At 42.8% G+C, this 24,634-nt stretch overlaps 1 protein-coding gene across 5 annotated transcripts in view; it reads left to right on the forward strand.

Annotated features, from left to right (window-relative positions):
- The window catches only part of LOC117962589 (myocardin-related transcription factor A-like), a 67,241-nt gene extending 44,250 nt beyond the window's left edge, over positions 1–22,991 (forward strand). For 4 of the 5 annotated variants that reach the window (XM_059016475.1, XM_059016478.1, XM_059016476.1 and 1 more), the window contains 10 exons: positions 5,170–5,423; positions 7,397–7,565; positions 8,163–8,558; positions 8,985–9,398; positions 9,705–9,914; positions 10,128–10,244; positions 11,210–11,377; positions 12,983–13,126; positions 15,776–15,836; positions 16,452–22,991. In XM_059016475.1, coding sequence (XP_058872458.1) covers positions 5,170–5,423; positions 7,397–7,565; positions 8,163–8,558; positions 8,985–9,398; positions 9,705–9,914; positions 10,128–10,244; positions 11,210–11,377; positions 12,983–13,126; positions 15,776–15,836; positions 16,452–17,065 — 2,547 coding nt within the window. In that variant the 3' untranslated portion in view covers positions 17,066–22,991. The remainder of the gene's footprint in view (positions 1–5,169; positions 5,424–7,396; positions 7,566–8,162; positions 8,559–8,984; positions 9,399–9,704; positions 9,915–10,127; positions 10,245–11,209; positions 11,378–12,982; positions 13,127–15,775; positions 15,837–16,451) is intronic. The other variant, XM_059016477.1, reaches the window with a different exon arrangement.
- Positions 22,992–24,634: the final 1,643 nt, after the last annotated feature.

The raw sequence follows: 24,634 nt of genomic DNA on the forward strand, positions 1-24,634 counted from the left end.
TACCAGACCTGTCTGTGCTTTACAATGCTTCCCTATGTTTTAGCAGACCTCTCTGTGCTTTACAATGCTTCCCTATGCTTTACCACACCTCTCTGTGCTTTACAATGCTTCCCTATGCTTTACCAGACCTCTCTGTGTTTTACAATGCTTCCCTATGCTTTACCAGACCTTTCTGTGCTTTACAATGCTTCCCTATGCTTTACCAGACCTCTCTGTGCTTTACAATGCTTCCCTATGCTTTACCACACCTCTCTGTGCTTTACAATGCTTCCCTCTGCTTTACCAGACCTTTCTGTGCTTTACAATGCTTCCCTATGCTTTACCACACCTCTCTGTGCTTTACAATGCTTCCCTCTGCTTTGCCACACCTCTCTGTGCTTTACAATGCTTCCCTCTGCTTTACCAGACCTTTCTGTGCTTTACAATGCTTCCCTATGCTTTACCACACCTCTCTGTGCTTTACAATGCTTCCCTCTGCTTTACCAGACCTTTCTGTGCTTTACAATGCTTCCCTATGCTTTACCAGACCTCTCTGTGCTTTACAATGCTTCCCTATGCTTTGCCACACCTCTCTGTGCTTTACAATGCTTCCCTCTGCTTTACCAGACCTTTCTGTGCTTTACAATGCTTCCCTATGCTTTACCACACCTCTCTGTGCTTTACAATGCTTCCCTATGCTTTACCAGACCTCTCTGTGCTTTACAATGCTTCCCTATGCTTTACCAGACCTCTCTGTTCTTCACAATGCTTCCCTATGCTTTACCAGACCTCTCTGTGCTTTACAATGTTTCCCTATTCTTTACCAGACCTCTCTGTGCTTTACAATGCTTCCCTATGCTTTACCATACCTCTCTGTGCTTTACAATGCTTCCCTATGCTTTACCAGACCTCTCTGTGCTTTACAATGCTTCCCTATGCTTTACCAGACCCCTCTGTGCTTTACAATGATTCCCTGTGCTTTACCAGACCTCTCTGTGCTTTACAATGCTTCCCTATGCTTTACCAGACCTCTCTGTGCTTTACAATGCTTCCCTATGCTTTACCAGACCTCTCTGTGCTTTACAATGCTTCCCTATGCTTTACCATACCTCTCTGTGCTTTACAATGCTTCCCTATGCTTTACCAGACCTCTCTGTGCTTTACAATGCTTCCCTATGCTTTACCAGACCCCTCTGTGCTTTACAATGATTCCCTGTGCTTTACCAGACCTCTCTGTGCTTTACAATGCTTCCCTATGCTTTACCAGACCTCTCTGTGCTTTACAATGCTTCCCTATGCTTTACCAGACCTCTCTGTGCTTTACAATGCTTACCTATGCTTTACCAGACCTCTCTGTGCTTTACAATGCTTCCCTATGCTTTACCAGACCTCTCTGTGCTTTACAATGCTTCCCTATGCTTTACCAGACCTCTCTGTGCTTTACAATGCTTCCCTATGCTTTACCAGACCTCTCTGTGCTTTACAATGCTTCCCTATGCTTTACCAGACCTCTCTGTGCTTTACAATGCTTCCCTATGCTTTACCAGACCTCTCTGTGCTTTACAATGCTTCCCTGTGCTTTACCAGACCTCTCTGTGCTTTGCAATGCTTCCCTATGTTTTACCAGACCTCTCTGTGCTTTACAATGCTCCCCTATGTTTTACCAGACCTCTCTGTGCTTTACAATGCTTCCCTATGCTTTACCAGACCTCTCTGTGCTTTACAATGCTTCCCTATGCTTTACCAGACCTCTCTGTGCTTTACAATGCTTCCCTATGCTTTACCAGACCTGTCTGTGCTTTACAATGCTTCCCTATGTTTTACCAGACCTCTCTGTGCTTTACAATGCTTCCCTATGCTTTACCACACCTCTCTGTGCTTTACAATGCTTCCCTATGCTTTACCACACCTCTCTGTGCTTTACAATGCTTCCCTATGCTTTACGAGACCTCTCTGTGTTTTACAATGCTTCCCTATGCTTTACCAGACCTTTCTGTGCTTTACAATGCTTCCCTATGCTTTACCAGACCTCTCTGTGCTTTACAATGCTTCCCTATGCTTTACCACACCTCTCTGTGCTTTACAATGCTTCCCTCTGCTTTACCAGACCTTTCTGTGCTTTACAATGCTTCCCTATGCTTTACCAGACCTCTCTGTGCTTTACAATGCTTCCCTATGCTTTACCACACCTCTCTGTGCTTTACAATGCTTCCCTCTGCTTTACCAGACCTTTCTGTGCTTTACAATGCTTCCCTATGCTTTACCACACCTCTCTGTGCTTTACAATGCTTCCCTATGCTTTACCAGACCTTTCTGTGCTTTACAATGCTTCACTCTGCTTTACCAGACCTTTCTGTGCTTTACAATGCTTGCCTATGCTTTACCACACCTCTCTGTGCTTTACAATGCTTCCCTATGCTTTACCAGACCTTTCTGTGCTTTACAATGCTTCCCTATGCTTTACCAGACCTCTCTGTGCTTTACAATGCTTGCCTATGCTTTACCAGACCTCTCTGTGCTTTACAATGCTTCCCTATGCTTTACCACACCTCTCTGTGCTTTACAATGCTTCCCTCTGCTTTACCAGACCTCTCTGTGCTTTACAATGCTTGCCTATGCTTTACCAGACCTCTCTGTGCTTTACAATGTTTCCCTATTCTTTACCAGACCTCTCTGTGCTTTACAATGTTTCCCTATTCTTTACCAGACCTCTCTGTGCTTTACAATGTTTCCCTATGTTTTACCAGACCTCTCTGTGCTTTACAATGCTTCCCTATGCTTTACCAGACCCCTCTGTGCTTTACAATGCTTCCCTATGCTTTACCAGACCTCTCTGTGTTTTACAATGCTTGCCTATGCTTTACCATACCTCTCTGTGCTTTACAATGCTTCCCTATGCTTTACCAGACCTCTCTGTGCTTTACAATGCGTCCCTATGCTTACCAGCCCTCTCTGTGCTTTACCAGACCTCTCTGTGCTTTACCAGACCTCTCTGTGCTTTACAATGCTTCCCTATGATTTACCAGACCTCTCTGTGCTTTACAATGCGTCCCTATGCTTACCAGCCCTCTCTGTGCTTTACCAGACCTCTCTGTGCTTTACCAGTCCTCTCTGTGCTTTACAATGCTTCCCTATTCTTTACCAGACCTCTCTGTGCTTTGCAATGCTTCCCTGTGCTTTACCAGACCTCTCTGTGCTTTACAATGCTTCCCTATTCTTTACCAGACCTCTCTGTGCTTTACAATGCTTCCCTATTCTTTACCAGACCTCTCTGTGCTTTACAATGCTTCCCTGTGTTTTACCAGACATCTCTGTGCTTTACAATGCTTCCCTATGCTTTACCGTACCTCTCTGTGTTTACAATGCTTCCCTATGCTTTATCTTTCATTGTGCTTGTATTACCCTTTGCTGTGCTTTTATTATGGGCCACTTTGATAAGGGCTAAATGCATATAAAATGGAAATACGTCACCACTTGTCTACTGGTCAGGCAAGTCTGTATTTATAAGCTGTGAAGATTATATCTATGTGTTGTGAGCTTGTGGTTTAAAAACCTCTCTGTTTCCGAGAAGCAGTGAAAGACTCATGTCAGTCTGAATAAAGTAGTGTGAAAACTGGTGGTTTCTGATCCATTTTAAAAACTAGACTTTAGAAACATGGATCGCTGGTCTCTCTTTAAAGGAGTGCTAACTAGGGATGGGAATTTTGAAATGTATTCGAATACACAGGGGCCAGCATTTTCGTGTATTTGAATACCTGAAGTAAAGAATAAAAGGCAAATGAGTATGTGTCCTACAGCAGACAGCATAACAAGTGTAAACCGCTAAAGTTTAAGTTCACTCTTCAGAGGAACCGGCCGGGCTCAAGAAGAGTACAAACAACGACCAAGACGAGATTTCTTTGTTCAAGTTACTTGGTTTATTCAATAACCTGTAAATGATTCAAAACAAGGATACCTGGTTGTACTTTTAATGGTCAGTACAAATGTTGATGTTACTCGCAGAAAGTCAACAGTTTTACATTGTACTGCAGACCACAGAGTTAAAAATACTTCCACGCTGTTTTCTCAGTCATTGCGGTGTTCTGCTTAGCATTTAGTCTTTTTATTTTCAACATAAAGCTAAATTAGCGTTCTAATTTCAATGTTACTAAAGTTAGGCTTCCTTTTTAGCGCTTCCTATACTCATTTGTTTACAAATTTAAAGTTAGCTGGGGCCGAGCTCCTGGAAGCGGTTTCAGGGGAACTGAAGCGGGGATCTGTTAACATTAGCTGAAAACAAGGCATCAAAATTGGCAACAATTTTTCAAACAGAATACATTTACTGTAGAATTTTGCTGTTACAAGCATTGCATGATTAATTAGGGTCCTTACGTTTAATATGCCAATCTCATATTGGGTTTAACACTGACTTTGAACACTTGTCAAGCATCAGCATTTAAAGTTAAAAGACTTGTTTGCTTCTACTAGTTGCTAATATAAGTCTTTTTCATGTACTCGAATGTGTAATATGTTTTTTATTTTCATGTATTCGACTACACTGACCCATCCCTAGTGCTGACCATCTTTAAAATCCATTCTCTCACCTCTTATTAGCTTTATTAACAGTATCGCTGGCCACTCCCTTTAAAGGAGCCCTGACCAGCTTTAAAATCAATTTTCTTTCCTCTTATAGTGGTGTATATGGTTTTATTTATTTAGTTTCCATCTTTTGTTGGGCCTACATTCATTTTTTTTGGTTTTTTGGTTTTTTTTGGGAATACCAAGGGCCTTATTTTCATAATTTTCCTCCATTCATTCATGAACTACTATTTTTAAAGGAGAACATTTCAAGTCTAAAACTTGTAAATAGAGGCTCAAGAGCTACTGTGTTGATCCTGTGTTTTTTTTTTGTTTGTTTTTTATATATTATTATCACATATCACACAGGGCTTTTTTTTTCATTTGCCATTTTTAAAACTGTCGTGCAACTTCTAGTGAGGCTGTAAATAAGTATTTTTGTCATTTGTAGCAAATACGAACATCTGATTTTTGTAACCGAATACATGTCAAAAAATATTTGAATACAATATAGATGTGTTTTTCTCCTTTCAAAAAATAAATTAAAGACTGTTTAACACTTTGAAAATATAGCTCTCAGGATGTTTAGCAACGAAGCAACGGAGTAAAATCCCCCATTCTTTCCCCTTTCAGCAAAGCCAGCCCAAGAGTCTGAGTGACAAGTCGTCCCAGCGCAAGAAGAGCAAGGACTCAAAGCCCAAGGTGAAGAAGCTGAAGTACCACCAGTACATCCCCCCCGACCAGAAACAGGAGCGAGAGCTGCCCCCGGCCATGGACTCTTCATACGCCAAGGTGCTGCACCAGCAACAGCTATTCCTGCAGCTGCAAATACTGAACCAGCAGCAACAACACTACAACTACCAGACCATCCTGCCAGCGCCGCCCAAGTGAGTGTGTGTGTGTGTGTGTGTGTGTGTGTCTCCTGTGTGTGTGTGTGTGTGTCTGTCTGTCTGTGTGTGTGTCTTTGTGTGCGTCTGTGTCTCTGTGTGTGTCTCTCTGTGCGTCTGTGTGTGTGTCTCTGTGTGTGTGTGTGTCTCTGTGTGTGTGTGTGTCTCTGTGTGTGTGTGTGTGTCTGTGTGTGTGTGTCTCTGTGTGTGTGTCTGTCTGTGTCTCTGTGTGTGTCTGTGTGTCTGTCTGTGTGTGTCTGTGTGTGTGTGTCTGTGTGTGTGTCTCGTGTGTGTGTGTTTGTGTGTCTCCTGTGTGTGTGTGTCTCTTGTGTGTGTGTGTGTCTCTTGTGTGTGTGTGTCACGAATGTGTATCACTGCAATAACCAAATGTGTTTCTGGTGAAGTGCCTGTAATGTGATTAGTTTTGCCTAGTACATTTTTGTAGTTTATTTTAGTCAGTTAAGTTTCTGGTTCAGTTTTAGTTGAAGATTATTGTATAGTTTGCCTTTTATCCCAATGGGTCACTTTCGCTTGTAGTTGGAGGTGTGGTCTGGTTCAGTGATGTCTCTGCATGTCTCGAGCCCCCAGCGGACCAGCAGGGAGACAGTGGGAGCTCGGAGTCTGTGCTTTGGTTCGGTGCTGTGTCAGTGATGTCTCTGTGTCTCTCTCTCTGTGTGACTCAGGCCCCCAGGGGAGCAGGGGGAGGCAGTGGGAGCTCGGAGTCTGTGCTCTGGTTCGGTGCTGTGTCAGTGATGTCTCTGTGTGTCTCTCTCTCTGTGTGACTCAGGCCCCCAGGGGAGCAGCAGGGAGCAGGGGGAGACAGTGTGAGCTCGGAGTCTGTGCTCTGGTTCGGTGCTGTGTCAGTGATGTCTCTGTGTCTCTCTCTTTGTGTGACTCAGGCCCCCAGGGGAGCAGGGGGAGGCAGTGGGAGCTCGGAGTCTGTGCTCTGGTTCGGTGCTGTGTCAGTGATGTCTCTGTGTGTCTCTCTCTCTGTGTGACTCAGGCCCCCAGGGGAGCAGGGGGAGACAGTGTGAGCTCGGAGTCTGTGCTCTGGTTCAGTGCTGTGTCAGTGATGTCTCTGTGTCTCTCTCTCTGTGTGACTCAGGCCCCCAGGAGAGCAGCAGGGAGCAGGGGGAGACAGTGTGAGCTCGGAGTTTGTGCTCTGGTTCAGTGCTGTGTCAGCAATGTCTCTGTGTCTCTCTTTTACTCTTTGTGACTCAGGCCTCCAGGGGAGCAGGGGGGGACAGTGTGAGCTCGGAGTCTGTGCTCTGGTTCGGTGCTGTGTCAGTGATGTCTCTGGTCCTCGCTAACTCTGTGTGTCTCAGGCCCCCAGGGGAGCAGCAGGAAGCAGGGGGAGACCTTGTGAGCTCGGAGTCTGTGCTCTGGTTCAGTGCTGTGTCAGTGATGTCTCTGTGTCTCTCTCTCTCTGTGTGACTCAGGCCCCCAGGGGAGCAGGGGGAGACCTTGTGAGCTCGGAGTCTGTGCTCTGGTTCGGTGCTGTGTCAGTGATGTCTCTGTGTCTCTCTCTCTCTGTGTGACTCAGGCCCCCAGGGGAGCAGGGGGAGGCAGTGTGAGCTCGGAGTCTGCTCTGGTTCAGTGCTGCGTCAGTGATGTCTCTGTGTCTCTTTCTCTCTCTGTGTGTGTCTTGAGCCCCCAGGGGAGCAGGGGGAGGCAGTGTGAGCTCGGAGTCTGCTCTGGTTCAGTGCTGCGTCAGTGATGTCTCTGTGTCTCTTTCTCTCTCTGTGTGTGTCTTGAGCCCCCAGGGGAGCAGGGGGAGGCAGTGTGAGCTCGGAGTCTGTGCTCTGGTTCAGTGCTGCGTCAGTGATGTCTCTGTGTCTCTCTCTCTCTCTGTGTGTCTCAGGCCCCCAGGGGAGCAGCAGGGAGCAGGGGGAGGCAGTGGGAGCTCGGAGTCTGTGCTCTGGTTCAGTGCTGCGTCAGTGATGTCTCTGTGTCTCTCTCTCTGTGTGACTCAGGCCCCCAGGGGAGCAGCAGGGAGCAGGGGGAGGCAGTGGGAGCTCAGCCCAGCCTCGGAGTCTGTCCAGCAGCAGCCCTGGGGGGGGGCCCGGAGCTCTGACCCGACAGAACAGCAACGCAGGGGGAAGCAAGCCAGACAGCCTGCCCCCCAACCTGGACGAGCTAAAGGTACAGGAGATGCTGTCCTCACTCTATCACTCTCTCCCTCTCACACTATCACTATCACTCTATCTTACCCTCCATCACTCTCTCACTGTATCACTGACACACTTATTTGCTTACTGGCAGACATTCTCACTCAAAAGATCTCTCCTCACAGACTAAGTATCACTAAGTATGACTCTCAAACTAACTTCCACTCATTTTCTTTCACACTAAACATCACTCTCGTACCAACTCACTCTCGCTCTCTTATCCGTAATCCCCCTCACTCTCACACTCACTCCCCAAGTTCACACTGTATATCACGCTTCTCACTTTCACTTACACTCTCTGGTTTTCACTCGCACTCTCTCACTCACTCGCTGTCACACTCAGTAGCACTGTCTCACTAACCCTCGCTCCTAAACTCACCCTCCTCCCACACTTTTAACATACCCACACATTACCACCCACCCTCACGCACATCAGTCTCCCTTTCAAACTCCCTCTCTTTCACCCTTCCACTCCTCTCCCCCAAATTCAGAGATACCAAGATATTTAGCCAGCGCTCTCACACCAGCAGAGAGTTTCTTTTTAATAATATTTTCCAATGCTTTGTTGCAGGTGGCCGAACTCAAGCACGAATTAAAACTGAGGAGTCTGCCGGTGTCAGGCACCAAGATAGACCTCGTAGAACGACTAAGAGTGTACCAGGATCACCGGAACAGCCAGGCACAGGTCGCCCCCGGCAACGGCAGCCATAGCAACGGCAGCCATATCAACTGCCCCACCACCGTGCTGCACAGGCCCGGGGAAGGGGGCGTGGTCTTGGCCACCTTCCCTCTGGTCGCTACAGTGCCCGGGCCAGGGGGAGGGCCCTCTGCGATGGCCACGCCCACTGTGATGCAGTTCGGCAGCACAAGCTCCACCCCCCCGGGCTCCCCCGCCCCTTCTGAGAGGTCGACCATGGGAGGCAGCGCCGACGAGGCCAGCTGTAATGGGGATGCATTCGGAGAAGCGGTACTTTCTGCTTTACTTCTCTTTCTCTCCTTTATCTCTTTCTTTGTTTCTTTCTCGTCTGGTTTTCTTTCTCTAATAATTGTTAATTATTATTATTAGAATACTGATGACTTGTCAGTTTCTCAATGACTTTTCTTCTTTGTGAAGTATTTTCTAGTGATTGAGTATCCTGTTGGATCCTGATTCTCCTTGGATAGAGAGCTGTGCGCAGTTCTTGAATTATCTGTCTCTATCTATCAAATTAGGAACAGGCTGAATTCTCTTTCTCTAGATAGATAGACCGCTGATTGATAGATTATATATATATATATATATATATATATATATATATATATATATATATATATATATATTAATTAACTGGGGCCCAGCGAATATGAATGGGTTATAGGAGGCTTAGTGATTTGATATATTTGTGTTCCGCAGATGAGCTCTCCCCCCATGCACCTCATCAAAGAGGAGCACTGCAGCACAGCCGCCCCCTGCCGCTTCTCCCAGCATGCACTACAGCAACCCCAACAGCCAATCACCGGCGGCCGGACTTTTGACAAGGACCAGATGCTGCAGGAGAAAGACAAGCAGATCGAGGAGCTGACCCGCATGCTGAGGCAAAAGCAGAAGCTGGTGGAGACCCTCCGATCACAGCTGGAGCAGGGCAAGAGCCCCCCCTCCCCCTCGAACCTCGACCCCTCCATCCAGCGCGTCCTGATAAAGCAGGAGCCGGGGGAGCCCAGCAGCCAGGGTCAGCAGGGGCCGCTGTGGCCCCCCGAGGAGTTCAGTGAGGTCACGGTGAAGGAGGAGCCGGAGAGCGAGATGGCCGAAGAGGTGCCAGTGCAGCAGGTAGAGTGAATGAAGTTTATAAAGTCGAACGAAATCGTACGTTAACACATTGAAATCTGACATGAAATACTGCACTACTATTAGGCGATACCATTTATTAGTCGCTTTGATTACATGATGTTAAATAAATGATCTTGCAGTTCCACCCATTCTAGGTTTTACAGCTACCAGCTTGATTCAGCCCCAGTGTCTCTAGGTAACCTGCTCAGGTGTGTCTTATTGTTAAACTCCTAGTGAAAGCAACTAATAATATTCGTGTTCATGGCTGTGGCGGTGGCTGCTGCTGCTGTTCCCATCTTTGCCCAGCAGGTGTCGCCAGCTCCCCATGTTTTCCTGAACCAGCCCCCCCCTTCCCTGGCCCCTCCCTCCTTCCCCCTGGACATTCTCAAGACCCCCCTCCCGCCCACCCTCCTCACGGACTCCAACGGGAACCACTTCCTGCTGGCACTGACCAATCACAGCACGGACGCACAGCGGAGCGATACCGCTAAGCAAGCGGGCCGCATCACACTGCAGGTGAGAAACTCCACCGGGATTACTTTCAGTTATAAAACGTCAACACCTCTCATCTCGGAAACCACCTCAGGTACTGACTTCGTATTTTTGTCATGTGACCTTTTTGAAGCACCCAGCCGAATGGAGACGGTACACTTTTTGAGTTATTGTCCTAATATTTGGACTATTTATCTTTTATTAATTCATTCATTGTTTTTAATGTGTTCTTTCCAGCGATTACAATCTTCTCCCACCAAGCTGCCCAGCCAATCACCTCCTCAGCTGCTGACAACCAGCGCCCAATCAAAACAGCAGCAGCAGCCTGACCTCATCAACCAGCCAATCCGAAAGGTAGAAATTCCCCAGCTCTTCAACATTTTACCACCAGGGGTCACTGTTGTGCTAAAAAATACCATTAACCCTTTGCGGTCCATTAATTAAATGCGCGTCAGGCACGCCAGGTCTAATTTATTTTCACACGCGCAGTTAATTTTAGACGCGCTGTTTAAAAGTATTTTTTTTTCACAGTCAAACGGGTTTAAAAGGCCCTGCATATCAACAAAGCACTCACTAGGCATCTCCAGCCCGGCCCCACCCTTTCGTTCGCTATAGCTTTCACCTATGTAAGAAATAAATAATAATAATAATAATAGTCGTACATACCGATCAATCATCTCCTTATCACTCGTTTTATCACCAAACTCCTCAATAATGTGATCCAAGTCATTATTTTATTACTATAACATCTCAAAAAAGCTCCGTATGTCCGTGTTCTCTGTGCGCTGATTCACAGGCAGACAGCTTGTTTACTTCAGACCGCCCCGTTATCTGATACCAGGGCCATGTATGACTATTCATGAGATACGCCTTTTTTTTTTTTTTTTTTTCGACTTGTCTCGGCTCCTGTCGTTCCCACTCGGCCATTGAATGGTTTTCTCGACTTTTTCCGGAGAAAAAAACGACTAAAACCCGTTTTTTGCGTTTCTATAATGATGTCGGACAGGGTCCGACAATGGACCGCAAAGGGTTAAGTCAGTACTAGTTTAGAGTGATGAATCCTTTCTTTCTTTCTTTCTTTCTTTCTTTCTTTCTTTCTTTCTTTCTTGCATTTCTATTTGTGACATGTCTCAAATGTGCAGTTTTGAAAGAAACATGTTATAGCAAAAATGGATGTTCACTTTAAAACACAGTATCTGGTATCTGGTATTATTATTATTATTATTATTATTATTATTATTATTATGATTTCTACTTCTTTGCCCTGTTTTCTGTTTCAATATGAAATGAATCGTTCTCCCCCTCTCTTCCATACACAGGGCCAGAAGCCTGGGCTTCACCTTATGACTAGTGTCCCGCCCGGGACAGTCTTCTCTTTCTCGGCTCCCCCCAGCCTGCAGCCCTTCTTCCTCGGCAACAAGAGACCCGCCCCCTGCCCCTCGCCCAATCAGAGACCAGGGCCTGCCTCCACACCGCCCAATCACAAGGTAACTCTTGCTCTCTCTCTCTCTCTCTCTCTTTCGCTCTGTGGTTTTCAACAGTAAAGTTGTCTCAATGGTGGTCCAGCGGTTAGAGAAAGGGGTCTTGATACCAGGAGGTTCAAATCCCGGCTCAGCCACCGACTCATTATGTGATCCTGAGCAAGTCACTGAACCTCCATGTGCTCCATCCTTCAGATGAGACGTAAAACAAACTATTGGAAGTGACTGTGCAGCAGCAGTTGTTGATGATGCATAGTTCATCCCCACTAGTCTCTGGAAGTCGCTTTCGATAAAAGCGTCTGCTAAATCAATAATAATAATTAATAATAATGTTATATTACTCTGTGTAACAATAAGCACAGGCATCATGTTCATAGAAGTGTTCTGATTGTATCAATTCTACTGTGGGTTATTAGCTGCCAGATTACTAAATTAAAGAGTAGAGGTACTAAGGTGGGCCAGTCGCAGCGCATACATACTGCAATTTTCATTTTTGTTATGACAATTCGCAAAGTGCACATTGTCATATGTACCAAGAAAATATATGTTAATGAAGACAGCCGCAATATACTAATTTTAATATTATTTGCGTCATCTTAGCGAGAGTTAGTTGTGTGACATTTTTTCAAATAAAATAGCTGAGTTGTGGTTTGCTGCAGCAGAGGGTGCCTGAAGGATAACGTCATCCGTGCAATGCAGTCTGTTCCGTCTTCATTTTACCTATTTTAATATTGTATATATATAAAAAATGAAAGGCAGTTTAATCCCATTGGATTCTACAGTGGGGCCCCAACCTTCACCCCCAAAAAGCTTTTCTTAATCATACAGTAGCCCCTCGCTAAACCGGACATGTTTGTCCAACATAAGGAGGTGTCGAGTTTAAAAACAGTACAATAAAATCGCACACACATACATTTATAGTTCTCAATGTATTTTAAATATAAATCATTATGCTGAAATAATACTAATGTGTTTTGCACATTATATTATGTAAAATATAAATCTGTACAGTAGGCATATGCAGTATACAGTACAGTACAGTACTCCCAACACACTGGGAAAACCAAAAATGTCATAGAAATTTGTTTTCAAGGCTTGTAAGCACACCCTAACTTTAGAGAAAATTAGGTACTTGGGTGTTCGTCTCAAAAATACATTGAGCTCAACTGGCAACACACGAGACAAAGCGGACTGGGAAATGCCAGCAACAATTGCGACTGTTTAAAACATGCTTTCAAAAGTGCTTAACAAAGTGATGCATTTGTAAGTGTGGCAATTGCCCACAGCTTTAGTACATCTCATTATAATGTTTTTGATACCTCATTTGATCTCCACCCTGTTTTTTGTGAATTTCTGCAGGAATGCCCAGAGTTACATATTCATTTAAGGATAAAGCACAAATAGGAACTGCAACTGCAAAGCATTCATTAAAATGATGCTACCAGCGTTGCGTTTGTTTAGTACATTTCACAATACACTTCCGACTGGTTTGCATGTGGTTTTCAGCGATTGCGACAGACGCAACACTTTAGTGCATCTACCACTAAGAGTATTGTAAACTGATCAAATTGCCTAACAATCTCTCTCTATCTCTCGCTGTCTGTCTTTCAGGCTCCTCCCCAGTCTCAATCCCCCTCCAAGGTGTGTCCAATCCCGGATCAGCATGCCCTCTTTAGCCCCTCCCCCTCCCCTCCTGGGGGGCGGAGCAAAGAACCGCCACAATACCAGGAGGCCTTGAAACAGAATCCCGACAGAGTGAGTCTGTCTGTCTGTCTGTCTGTCTGTCCTCCCTGACTTATTGCAGGGTTTTATCACTTTAATGGATGCAGCAGTGTTTATTAAGAATATTAGCATTATTCTTTTTAAAAAACATTTTATAGGCCACTTTGATTAATGTGGATCACGGACCACACCTACCAAAAACACAACCTTTTTGTACCACGTCATGCATGACGTTTCAAAAGGGAAACAGTTCTGTTTGTGAGATATAATAATAATAATAATAATAATAATAATAATAATAATAATAATAATAATAATAATAATAATAATAATAATATGGTGAGTTTTGTGTGTGTGTGGGGAGTTGCATGAACTCCAGCATGTCAGGTTGAAGTCAGATGCGGTACCTTCAGTGCACGGCAGTTTTCTTTATTTTTTGGTTTAAATAAATATATCATTGAGGTTTTATAGAAAACCACCATGAACACACACACCGGTATATATACCCAAATATAAGGCAAGTTTTTGTTTTTTGTTTTTTAATAAAAATAAGATTGGAAAAATACAACTCGCCTTGTCAAGTCAAGGCTGTTGCGAAAGTACGCATTGAGTACAGTATACAGTAATGAAAATGGATAAAACTAGCTGCAGTGAACATGTGGAAAAGAGTGGATTGAAAAGGGGTCAAGTATCAAAGGGATTACAAAGAAGTTATGATGCAATTTTTAAGATTTTGGTTATCAGAAAAGATGATTCGTCCAGCAATTATCGTGCTGCTGAAAAATTCAAGTCACCTAAAACAACACAGGCGGGGCCAACACATCTGCTATTGCACGCCCACTCAGAGGAAGTCGTTTTGTGGACTGTGGGTTATCTGTTTCTCAATTTCCTTGCTTACCTAACAAGCAAGTAATTTACAGTATTTAACTTACTTGTTAAATACTGTAACTTATAGGAGGCTGTGTGGTCCAGTGGTTAAAGAAAATGGCAACCAGGAGGTCCCCGGTTCAAATCCCACCTCAGCCACTGACTCATTGTGTGACCCTGAGCAAGTCACTTAACCTCCCTGTGCTCCGTCTTTCGGTTGAGACGTAGTTGTAAGTGACTCTGCAGCTGATGCATAGTTCACACACCCTAGTCTCTGTAAGTCGCCTTTGATAAAGGCGTCTGCTAAATAAACAATAATAATAATTTCAGTTGCATTACAATTTTTGAGAGAAACCTACGGTCATAATATTGGCACTCGCTTTTAAAATTATATAGAGACTTTAATTATTGTGTGTGCATCATCAGAGATACAAAACATGTAAATAGTTGTTATGGCATTACCATACTGGAATATAAACCTGTATTTCTGGATTACAAACAACTATCCGAACTTTACTGCATCAGAACATTTGTACCACTGAACGTAGTGGTGAGTAAAGAAATGTTTATTTTTCCATATTCTTGCTGAAGTTGTCTTATCTGCTTTATATAAGGCCGTCTTATCAATCCTTATGTCTGCTGTACATTATTATAATGTTTGTAAGTTATCATCTTTGAAAATATTGTGAGTGGTCAGCTGTTCTGTGACAGTCTGTGGCCAGTGATCACTTATGACAAAAATGGTTATTATAACAGACAATCGCTAAACTAATATAAATTAATTAGAGTGTAGATACTGAAGCGTATATTATTGGTAATCAAACACATTACAGTTTTGGAAATTACACTCACCCTGCAGTGTTGCAGATCCTCCACAGGTTTTGCAGGGTCCACAGCTCTGTTTCTTGTGGGATCCTGCTGCCTCGCTGCTGATTCAGAAATGTAGGGTTGTGGCCCCTGTTCCCTAAAATGAATTGGGTCTTCGACTTCATCTTCGATGTTTTCAGCAGCAGTCGCCATGCGTGTTTACCTTTTCATACTCAGCTTCCGGTTTTATTCCGGCCAGCGTGATTTTTGAGACCCAGGCCCACACAAAATCAATCATATCTTTTTTTGTTTATTAATATTTTTTAACCACATAAAAACAATTTTATTTCTGTTGATGAAATCTATACAGAAATGCAAGAAACACTTTAAGCAGTAATTATTCCTAAAAAAATAAGATATTATTTGTTGCACAGGCTTCTGTGCACAATGCGTCTCATTGATCTCAATGCACAGCGCAACACTAATATCCTTCCCCACTGGTTTTTTTTTTTTTTTTTTTTTTTTTCCTTATTTTTATTTTGCTGGAATGGTTTAGTAAGCCTGGTAACTATTGAAGCAAAAGCACCAACACAGAATGAAAGAGAATGCATACATCAGGGCAAGGCAGGTATGAACTGTTATGAAAATGTACAGGATGTAAAATCATCCAGAACTATTAAACACTCGACAGTGCTGGAATTAGAAAGACTTAAATAAACTTTATAAATTCTATGCAAAGTATAAAGATCAAAGATTTTAAAACCTGGAATGTGTTCAGCAAGGTAGCTAGCTGTATGCAGGGATGAGAATCAGACTACCATTGCACAGAAGTGTGATCCAGTCCTGGTTTCACTAGGAGTTTAATAATAAGACACACCCGAGCTTGTTACCTAGACACACTGGGGGCTAATCAAGCTGGTAGTAATGGGTGAAACTGCTTATTTCCATTCTGAGTGTGTGTGTGTGACACCTCATCATCCTAACCTGTCTGTCTGTGTCCCTCTACAGGAGAGCGCCCCATGCAGTCAGCAAATGGACGACCTCTTTGATATTCTCATTGAGAATGGAGGTGAGTATCATACTCAGGTGTTTGCATATATCTAGAGAAGCGCTCATCCGATTGGGATGAAACTCGCTCAGGACCTTATTTAGCTCACAAGCTATTGAAAGGATCAGAATCTGTGTGTGTGTGTGTGTGTGTGTGGAGGCTGGCTCTCTGTCACACAGGTCACTTCGAGGTGCACTAGACTGTATTGTGGTTCCTCTCAGTTCTCAGGTTTAATATTCAGCTCGGGTTGCTGCAGGTTTTCAGGAAGTTGTGGCAGTGTGAGTGCGGAAGTGTGGAGATCGGAATCAGAGCAGTATTTCTTTGCAGCTGACATTTTTACAGCCTCACCGTGGAGATGAGCGGCACAGCAGGAAAAATGAGTTTCCAATCGGCTTTTAAAACGATTGATTGGTGTTTGGTTGTAAAGGTGAGGGAAGGACAGCTTTCTGGTCTTAAAGGCAGGTACGAGTGATGGTTCTGATATTGTATTTACAGCCCAGGCAATTGCAGTCTTATTTTGTTCGAATTGCATCAATGATGCTGCAGTAATTACAGTGTATAATTACAATTGCACTAAAAAGTAACTACCACACATTCATTAAAAAAAAAAAAAAAAAAATGTACATTTTGTTTCAGAAATATCTGCCGACTTCAAAGGAGACACAGACCCCCCGCCGGCCCCCCTCACCAGACTGCGTCCCAACACCCCCCCACTGCCCCCCTGTCCAGACCCGGCCTTGACCCTGACCCTGTCCCACAGCCCCCCTCTCCCGCTTGCCCAGGACCCCGGAGACAGCAGCACAGGAAGTGCGGTGGCCCTGGCAGGAAGTGGGCGTCTGGAGGACTTCCTGGAGAGCACCACGGGCGCCCCGTTGCTGCGTGCGGACGCCGAGGGCTGCGGGCAGCGTCTGTCTCTCATCGACGATCTCCACAACGAGATGCTCAGCACGGCCAGCATCCTGGACCAGCCCCTCCCATCTCCCATGGATACATCGGAACTGCACTTCCCGGTCGCCCCTGGCGACCCAGCCGCGGGTCCGCCCCCTTCCTCCGGGCACCTCGGAAGCCTGGGGCTGGATTTGGCTGACCCCTGCTTGGACAGCATGGACTGGCTGGATTTGACGATGGGCATGGGCCTTGGTCTCAATTCGGGCCTGCCCTCTTTCAATACGCAGACCCCCTCCAGTGTTTTCTCCACAGATTTCTTGGACAGTCATGATCTGCAGCTGCACTGGGACTCCTGTCTGTAAGCTCCAGTTCAGCCAGTCCAGGGGTTGCTTGGGAGTGTTTTAGGGGTGTTTGTTACCCCTCTCGCCAGACCCCTCTACAGCCTCCCATTCTCGCTGAAAATTCAGGTCAGAAGACACACGATTTTTAGTGCTTAAAAATACTAAGCTTTAAATTCAAATGTTTAGCCTCAATATCTTCTCACTAAATGGAGTGCTTGGCTCAAATCAAGGATTATACTTGGAATTCCAATTCCAGTATTACAGCAGCATTGTTTGCAAAAATTGCAATTCCAATTCCATCGCAAGCTTGTTCAATTGCAACGAGTTACAATGATGCTGCAGCCTTTGCAGTTATAATTGCAAAGCCAGTGTTTGAGCACAGAAACCAGGAGCAGAGGACACACACAGTGTGGAAATGAACTGAGGAGACAGAGGAAAGAAGACACTTCACACAGAGGGTAGGGAGGAAGGGGTCTGGCTAGTTGGTAAAATGTGTACCCCACAAACCAGCTGGTTGAATACTTTTTTGACTCGCTAAACGCAAGCGGGGTTCGGAATAGAGCCGAGGATTTTAAACCCGAGATCACTGAAGCACGAGAAACAAGAGAGGGCGCCGTCTACTGGTCAAGTTGAGAACTTCAAGTCAGGATTCGAAGATTCAGTGTTTTATTCTTTGAAAATCGTATCGGTTTTCTGAACAGAAAACACAACTTCAGCATCTGTGATAACTACAGGTTTCAACCGAGGGGGAAAAAAAACAAAAAAAACTATCGTCTTAGTTTTGACAGAAAAGTCGACTTAATTAATGAAAACGCTTTGTTTTTTCATGGCGTTTTTAAAAACATTTTTTCAGAGGATTTGTTTTATTTAAACAGGAAAACAAAGTGGGATCATACTTTAAAAACAGACGCTTGTCCCTTTGGGATTTGAGGAGGCTGGAATTACAATTTTTTTTTTTTTTGCCAAGCAAAAGTCGCTCGGAGTAGACGTGAAATTTGACAGACTGAAATTGTCGGCTGTTTTTAAAATAGCGTCATTCATTCAAAAGGACTTGGTACTCCAGTATAAAACAAAAATGTGATACTGTTCATTTAGAAAGACTTTATCTAGTAGGCATGGGGTTTATTTCAGTAAATCTACACTGCATCAAGCTTCTAATTAAATGTATTAATTGTTTGATCACATTTTGCAATTACTCAAATATTGAGATTTTTTTTTTGTTTGTTTCAAAGTCTGTGTTGCTTTGACTGTGAGTTCAGGAGCTGCTCTTCAGTCCTAGCAGCCTGCCACAGACATGTGTGACACAGGCTAGATCAGCCAAACTGTCTCTGTCGAAGAACCTGCGTTGTATTGCTGGCAATGCAAATATGTGCACTAGAGGGCGCTAGTGCCTACTTAAAGAAAAAAAAAAAAAAAGCGTGACCTAGGGCTGTATTTTTTCACGGTAAAAAAATTCTTTATTTCCCGGTCTTGAAATAAATATTTCACGATTTCATAAACGTAAAATATTAAGAAAGCAGAAAAATTGATTATACAACAAATGTTCCTAAATATTTCTTATCTAAAAAAAAACAGTCAGTGCTAAATTGTAGACTCTTTTGTATTTTACTATTTTCACCTTTAGTCAATTATCAAACAAAATAAATACATAAATACATGTAAAAAATAAAAACAGTTGAAATGTCCCCTTCTTGTACGGGACAGCGATCTTTAGCAGAAATATTTGTGATCTTTGATGCAGCTGCTGTCTTTGTCATTGAAGACATGTTAAAGAAATCGTGCAGCTCTATGCAGTGTGTGTTCAATCATTTACCGGAAGTAAACCAAACCGGCTGCCAGGTTCCTAAATTCAGTGTAACAGGTAGTGTGTCAATAAGACAAATGCTTGCTGTATTTATTTTTAAGTGATAAAAGATAGGTGTATTTATACTATTCTTTCAGAAATAGGAATTTGCACTGGAAACTACATAATAGGTACATTTCACAGAAATCATTAAATCTGTGATAACCGTGAAAGAAATACAGCCTTACCGATGCTAGTTAAAAACCAGAAAGCCAGATTTCGAGATAAAATGCTGAATATAGTTTTAACAAAAATATCTGTTTTTTTTATCTGAATTTTAGGGAGTGATTAAAATTGCAGCAGCTAAACTCTACCAACAGTTATGGAAATAAGGCTCCCGTTGCACAGCAGTTTGATCCATTCCCTGGTTTCACTATGAGTTTAATAAGAAGACGCACCTGGGTTTGTTACCTAGACACACTGGGGCTAACCAACTGGTAGTAAAACCTGGAATGGGTGAAACTGCTATGCAACAGGAGTCTTATTTCGAGCCCTGACCGTAGCTACGTCAATGAAGAAATAAGGTCAAGCTTCTTAAAACCTGTGGATTTTAAACAAATTAAATTGCCAATTGTCCTCGACGCTGCTAAAGACTTAACATCTACAGGAGTCGTTGGTTACTTTTTGCAGTGGTTCAGTTCAGCTTCTGGTTTTACATTTTTAAATGCAAAGTGCCCTGTTCGAAAACATTCTTTCTTTCTCCAAAAAGATGTTTAAATAACGGTCAGATTTAAATACATGTGTTCAGACGCAATCTTTTTGAACAGGGAACAAGTAGACAAAGTCTAAGCTGGTCTCGAAGCTCTGTGGTTATGTGAATTCTCTTTATGACAAAGTGGATGTAAAAATAATTGCTTGATAATGAAACTGAGGTGAGCCTACGGTATTTGTACAGTGTACTGTAACACACTTTCAATATTGCATACAGTGTTGAAAACAGGGAGGAATACATTTGTGTTTGGCTGTTTTTAATATGCAGTGTGGCCAAAAGTTTTCCCCTAGAGTTAAGATTGAGACATCATTTAAAACAAACAAACAAATACATGAACATAATTTAGATCTTTTATTTAACATCATGTAATCCAAGAAACTACAAAATTATTTTGCAAAATTAAGTCTACCGGAAGCCATGATAGTAGTCATGAAGTATCTGGAAAACTACAAAGCAGTTTGTAATTCAGTGTGTTAACAGAACATTATTCAGCAGGATTCATTCCACTTTATGAAGCAACATTTGTTAATTCTGTAGTGTGATGATGCAAAACTTTTGGCCATAGTTGTACATATGCAAAACTAGCAACCTTGTTTGATATATTTTGCCAAAAATGTAACCGAATAAAACAGCTACAGCATTATAATCACTTACCAAACACAAGAAATAAACAAGTAAATTAATCAATAGTTCAACACTTAACAAATAAACACAACATGAATGACCTACAATTTATAGTTTTAGGAGAAATCAAGTGAGATAATGTACGGTACAGAAGGATAAAATAAATGGATGAACAGACTGAATACCACGATGCCTGAAGGTTTAAATAGACAGGAATAGCAGACCGTTACATCATTAACTATGCAGGAAATGACATCACAGACACGTTAATAGCTTTGAATAGAAATAAGCGAGTGTAGTTGCCATGGCATCAAAAGCTTAGAAGTACCTTCAGTGTTTGTTTTCAAACACACTTTCCCAGACGAAGGCAAGTTAAACATACCGGAACGTTGGGAAGTTGTCTCTTGATAGAAATCGCACTTAAAAATATTAACTCTTATAGATATTAATATGAGGTCATGGGCAATGGATCTCCAGTTCGTATCTGATTTAGCTAGTAGAATTAACTGGATACAGGAAACCATGTTAACAGTATCTTTTAATAATGCCAAACAAACAAAAGCACTGAGGCTTCCCCTGCAACGCTGCCCCCTAGTGTTAGCAAAAGCACATTGCACTTAATAGTATTTCAACTGAGCAACTTCTTTTGCAAATAAAATTGCTTTGTAATAACTTCCAAATCGTACCAATTTAAGTAATCTAGTGCACTGGCATTGCCTGCTGTGTGCTGGGCAGAGCCTCGCTGTACTGTACACAGGGCAACGCTGGCAGGACCACACTGTATAACACTAATATAAAACCCTGTACAGAACTACAGCAGCTACCCAACATGGTGTCTATATAAAGTATAGTGCGCTGGCGTTGCCTGCTGTGTGCCAGGCAGAGCCTCACTGCTGTGCTGTACTGTACACAGGGCAATGCTGGTGTGACCACACTATAAAACTCTCCCAAAATTATACCAAGCACTGTAGAATGGCGTAGTTATAAAGTTGTAAGGTGCTTGATTTATATTTTGTCTTTACAAAAATGTCCCATGTACAATTTTATTTGCAAAAGAAGTGGCACAAGACTTTGCCTCTGGTCCCATTCAGATCTCGGTGTGTATTGTGTGTGTTAATTCAGCAGGACGCACCCCACGTTTAAAAGCAGGCAGTAAGACGGGCCGACACAGCCCTGCATGCACGCACGCTGTATAGAAGCCCTCGATTGGGTCGGGTTGAAAAGGCCGCTCTGTTCTCACGCACCGCGTTGTGTACGAAATGCCACTTTTTGCTGTAGATACGAAATGTCACTTTAAATGATGGCTAGATATTAGATTTCTTTCTTTCTTTCTTAATCTTCTCCCCCTGCTCTCTCTCTCTCTCTCTCTCTCTCTCTCTCTCTCTCTCTCTCTCCACTCCCGTTCTCCCTCTCCTTCACTACTTTTCTCCTCCTTTTCAGTCTCCCCTTTCTCTCCCTCCACCCCATCCTCCCTCACCTTTACTCCTTTTTCTATTTTCTCCACCTTCTCTCCCTCTTCCCACTACCCCTCCACTCATCCCTCCCTCCCCTCCTATCTCCCCCTCTCTCTCTACTCTGCTGTAAGGCACTGTTCCCTTGAGAGCAGCACCTTGCTATTGTACAAACTCGCTGATAGAACATGTTTTTACAAAAAGGCACTTGGAAATTTGAAGCGGTCAGCCAGTCAGCTAAACTCTCCCCAGTTCGAGACGGTTTCGAGCCACAGTCTCACCAGCTGCCCTCACGCCCCCTTCCAAAAACCACAAAAACCAGTATACAAGACAAACTCCAGAACCAACCACTGGAGCCCAGCATACTACTGAAGCAGTTCAAAGACTGGCCACCGGGGGGTGCACAAAGCAGTCTAGAACTTCACACCTTCTCATCAGCCCCAGTGTTTTTATAAACAAGCCTGTCGATTCTGAAGGGAATGTGGGTGGCATCCCACACTGGCCACTAGAGGGCAGTGCACATTTCCACTGTGGTTGGATATACTAATCTTGCATGGGCTTATAACATTTTCTGAGAGAATGCAAGTAATGCTTTGGATTTGTATATAAGCCCATGCACTGTCTCTGAGGTCACTTGCCCCCTGGTGGAAGATAAGTGTAAATGCAAGGGCGTGGGGGGACCAAGAACATATTTTAGGCTTAGGTTTCTTACTTTATATTGAGGCTTCAATCTGAAGGACTATATTTGCAGAATTAAGTTACATTTAAGCTCAACTTTTGCATTTAACAAAATTAGAGTAAGTTATCATAATAATGCAGTTAATTAATAGGTAGATGACTCCAGTTAAAAAATGCTTCAGAAAATTACAAAGTAGCCTCCTGTCCTCAAATGAGGACAACGGCACTTAATGGGTTAACTGTGAGCGGTTTGAGTTAGCATATTCAACCACAGCGCCCCCCTGTGTGCTCCTTGGTGTACTGCCTCATCTGGAATAAAAGCCATGTTTAGTTTCTGTTTGATAGAAGACTGTGACGATTCATCAACAGACTGGGGTTCAAATCCACCTTTCTGGGAGAGAGTGAACGTTTGGCCGACTACCGATTTTTCAAATTCAGTTTTGTTTTGTATCTGTGTTTTTTGTATTTTGTATATTTTTTTGTAGTACAGTAATTGCTGTATTGTTGTTGTTTTATTATTAAGTGATCACGTTGTTGCTGTTATTAAGAGTGCATCTCTGTAGGGAGTTGTTAAAAAAAAAAATCTGCAATGCCAAATTAAATGTACATTAAAACAAAAGTGAAAAACAATTAAAAAAAGTCAAACTGTATTTTCTTATGCAATAAAAAAAAGAACTGGAGGAAATGACTGTTTTTATTATTATTACTAGTAGTAGTAAGCTTTTGCATTATAATTAGGGCTTCTGATTTTCGGTTTTAACCGATAAAACCCGATAAAACACCCCTGATTCAAAAAAAATGAAATCGATGGATAGCCAATAAACACCAGAAAAACTGTAGAAGTGGTTATTCTATTCACATTGACTTTATCCTTTTCCCATTAAAAAAAATAAAATAAAACCTACTACAAGAATAATAATAAATACATTTCCCAGGGCTGCTGGGCAATGTCCCGCCTTCCTGACTTGTATCTATCATTGATTCGTTCTGAGTACTTTAAACCCGCCCCAGCTACTGAGTGACAGCACATTCCTGCATTTCTATTGGAGACTCCGCTTGCGAGATTTAAAATGAGATTACAATCAGGATGGAGGCTTGTTAGCGGGATTTCAAGCTGTATTACAGTTAAGATACAGAGGATTTAAAACAGAATTGTGACGAAATGTACAAAAATGCCTCCAGAGAAAAACCCCAGAAGAATGTGCCGAGACCAGAGGGATTTCACTGCGGAAGACAGCAAAGGAAAGAAGGTACAACTTAAGTGTGCAAGTACTGTCGAGTTACTACTATACATATTTTGACAGAAAAAGAAAAACCGCTCAAGCATTTTGGAAAGTAACCGAAAACACTAATTTCATACAGTATATCAAAAACAAAAGCCCCGAAAAAAAACGATTTACATAAAACTCGAAAACAGCTAAAAATAAGCACCGAAAAATACAATTAATAAAACCCGAAAAACAGAAGCCCTAATTATAATTGATTTTATTACCAATCTTTATTATTAGTCTTCCAGGCCCATAGAGCTGGGAAGCCTATTGTTATTGCTGTGATTCTTCTTCTTCTTGCCAAAAGTTGCTCAAAGTGATGAAATTTGGTTGGATGGTAGATGCTCATGGGAAGTTGGTAAATGTTAGTTGAATGTATGTCGTAGGTCACATGGTTTGGCTGCCATATTGGATTGAAAAAAAAATAACATTTTGCCGAAATGTAAAAAATTGGTCATTCAAAAACCACTTATTGCAGAGTGCTGAAAGTTGGTAAACATGTTGCGGGATGGTCCAAGATTAACTGGTGTTCGTAAGAAGCTGATAGGCTGTGTGGTATGGCGGCCATTCTGCATGATGTCATAATCACATGGTACAGATGTCATAATCACAAACTACAAAGATCTCTCAAACCGCAAGTCCGATTCAACCAAAAATTGGCACACATGATCCTAATGTGGTTATCTTTAAAGGTTGTTCAAGGGAAGTTGCTACAATAAAAAAAGGTGGCCACGTTGGATGACATCATCAACATACAAAACTGGGAAATAACTCCTTATAGAGCGCAGATAAGGTCATGGTTATTATGGAGCACATATAGTAACCCATGTATGCTCTGTAAAGAAATATGTTATTGCCCATGACCTTTGACCTCTCCTAAAGGTCAAATGTAAAACTGGCTTATAACTCCTTATAGAGTGCACATAATGGCATTCTGCACTATTTGCTAAAGTGTTTGGTATTGTTACTGGTACTGGAAGCTGTAAAGTTGCTGGAAACTAATAATAATTATTA

This window comes from Acipenser ruthenus, chromosome 53, assembly GCF_902713425.1.
Source record: "Acipenser ruthenus chromosome 53, fAciRut3.2 maternal haplotype, whole genome shotgun sequence".
NCBI classification, from domain to species: Eukaryota; Metazoa; Chordata; class Actinopteri; order Acipenseriformes; family Acipenseridae; genus Acipenser; species Acipenser ruthenus.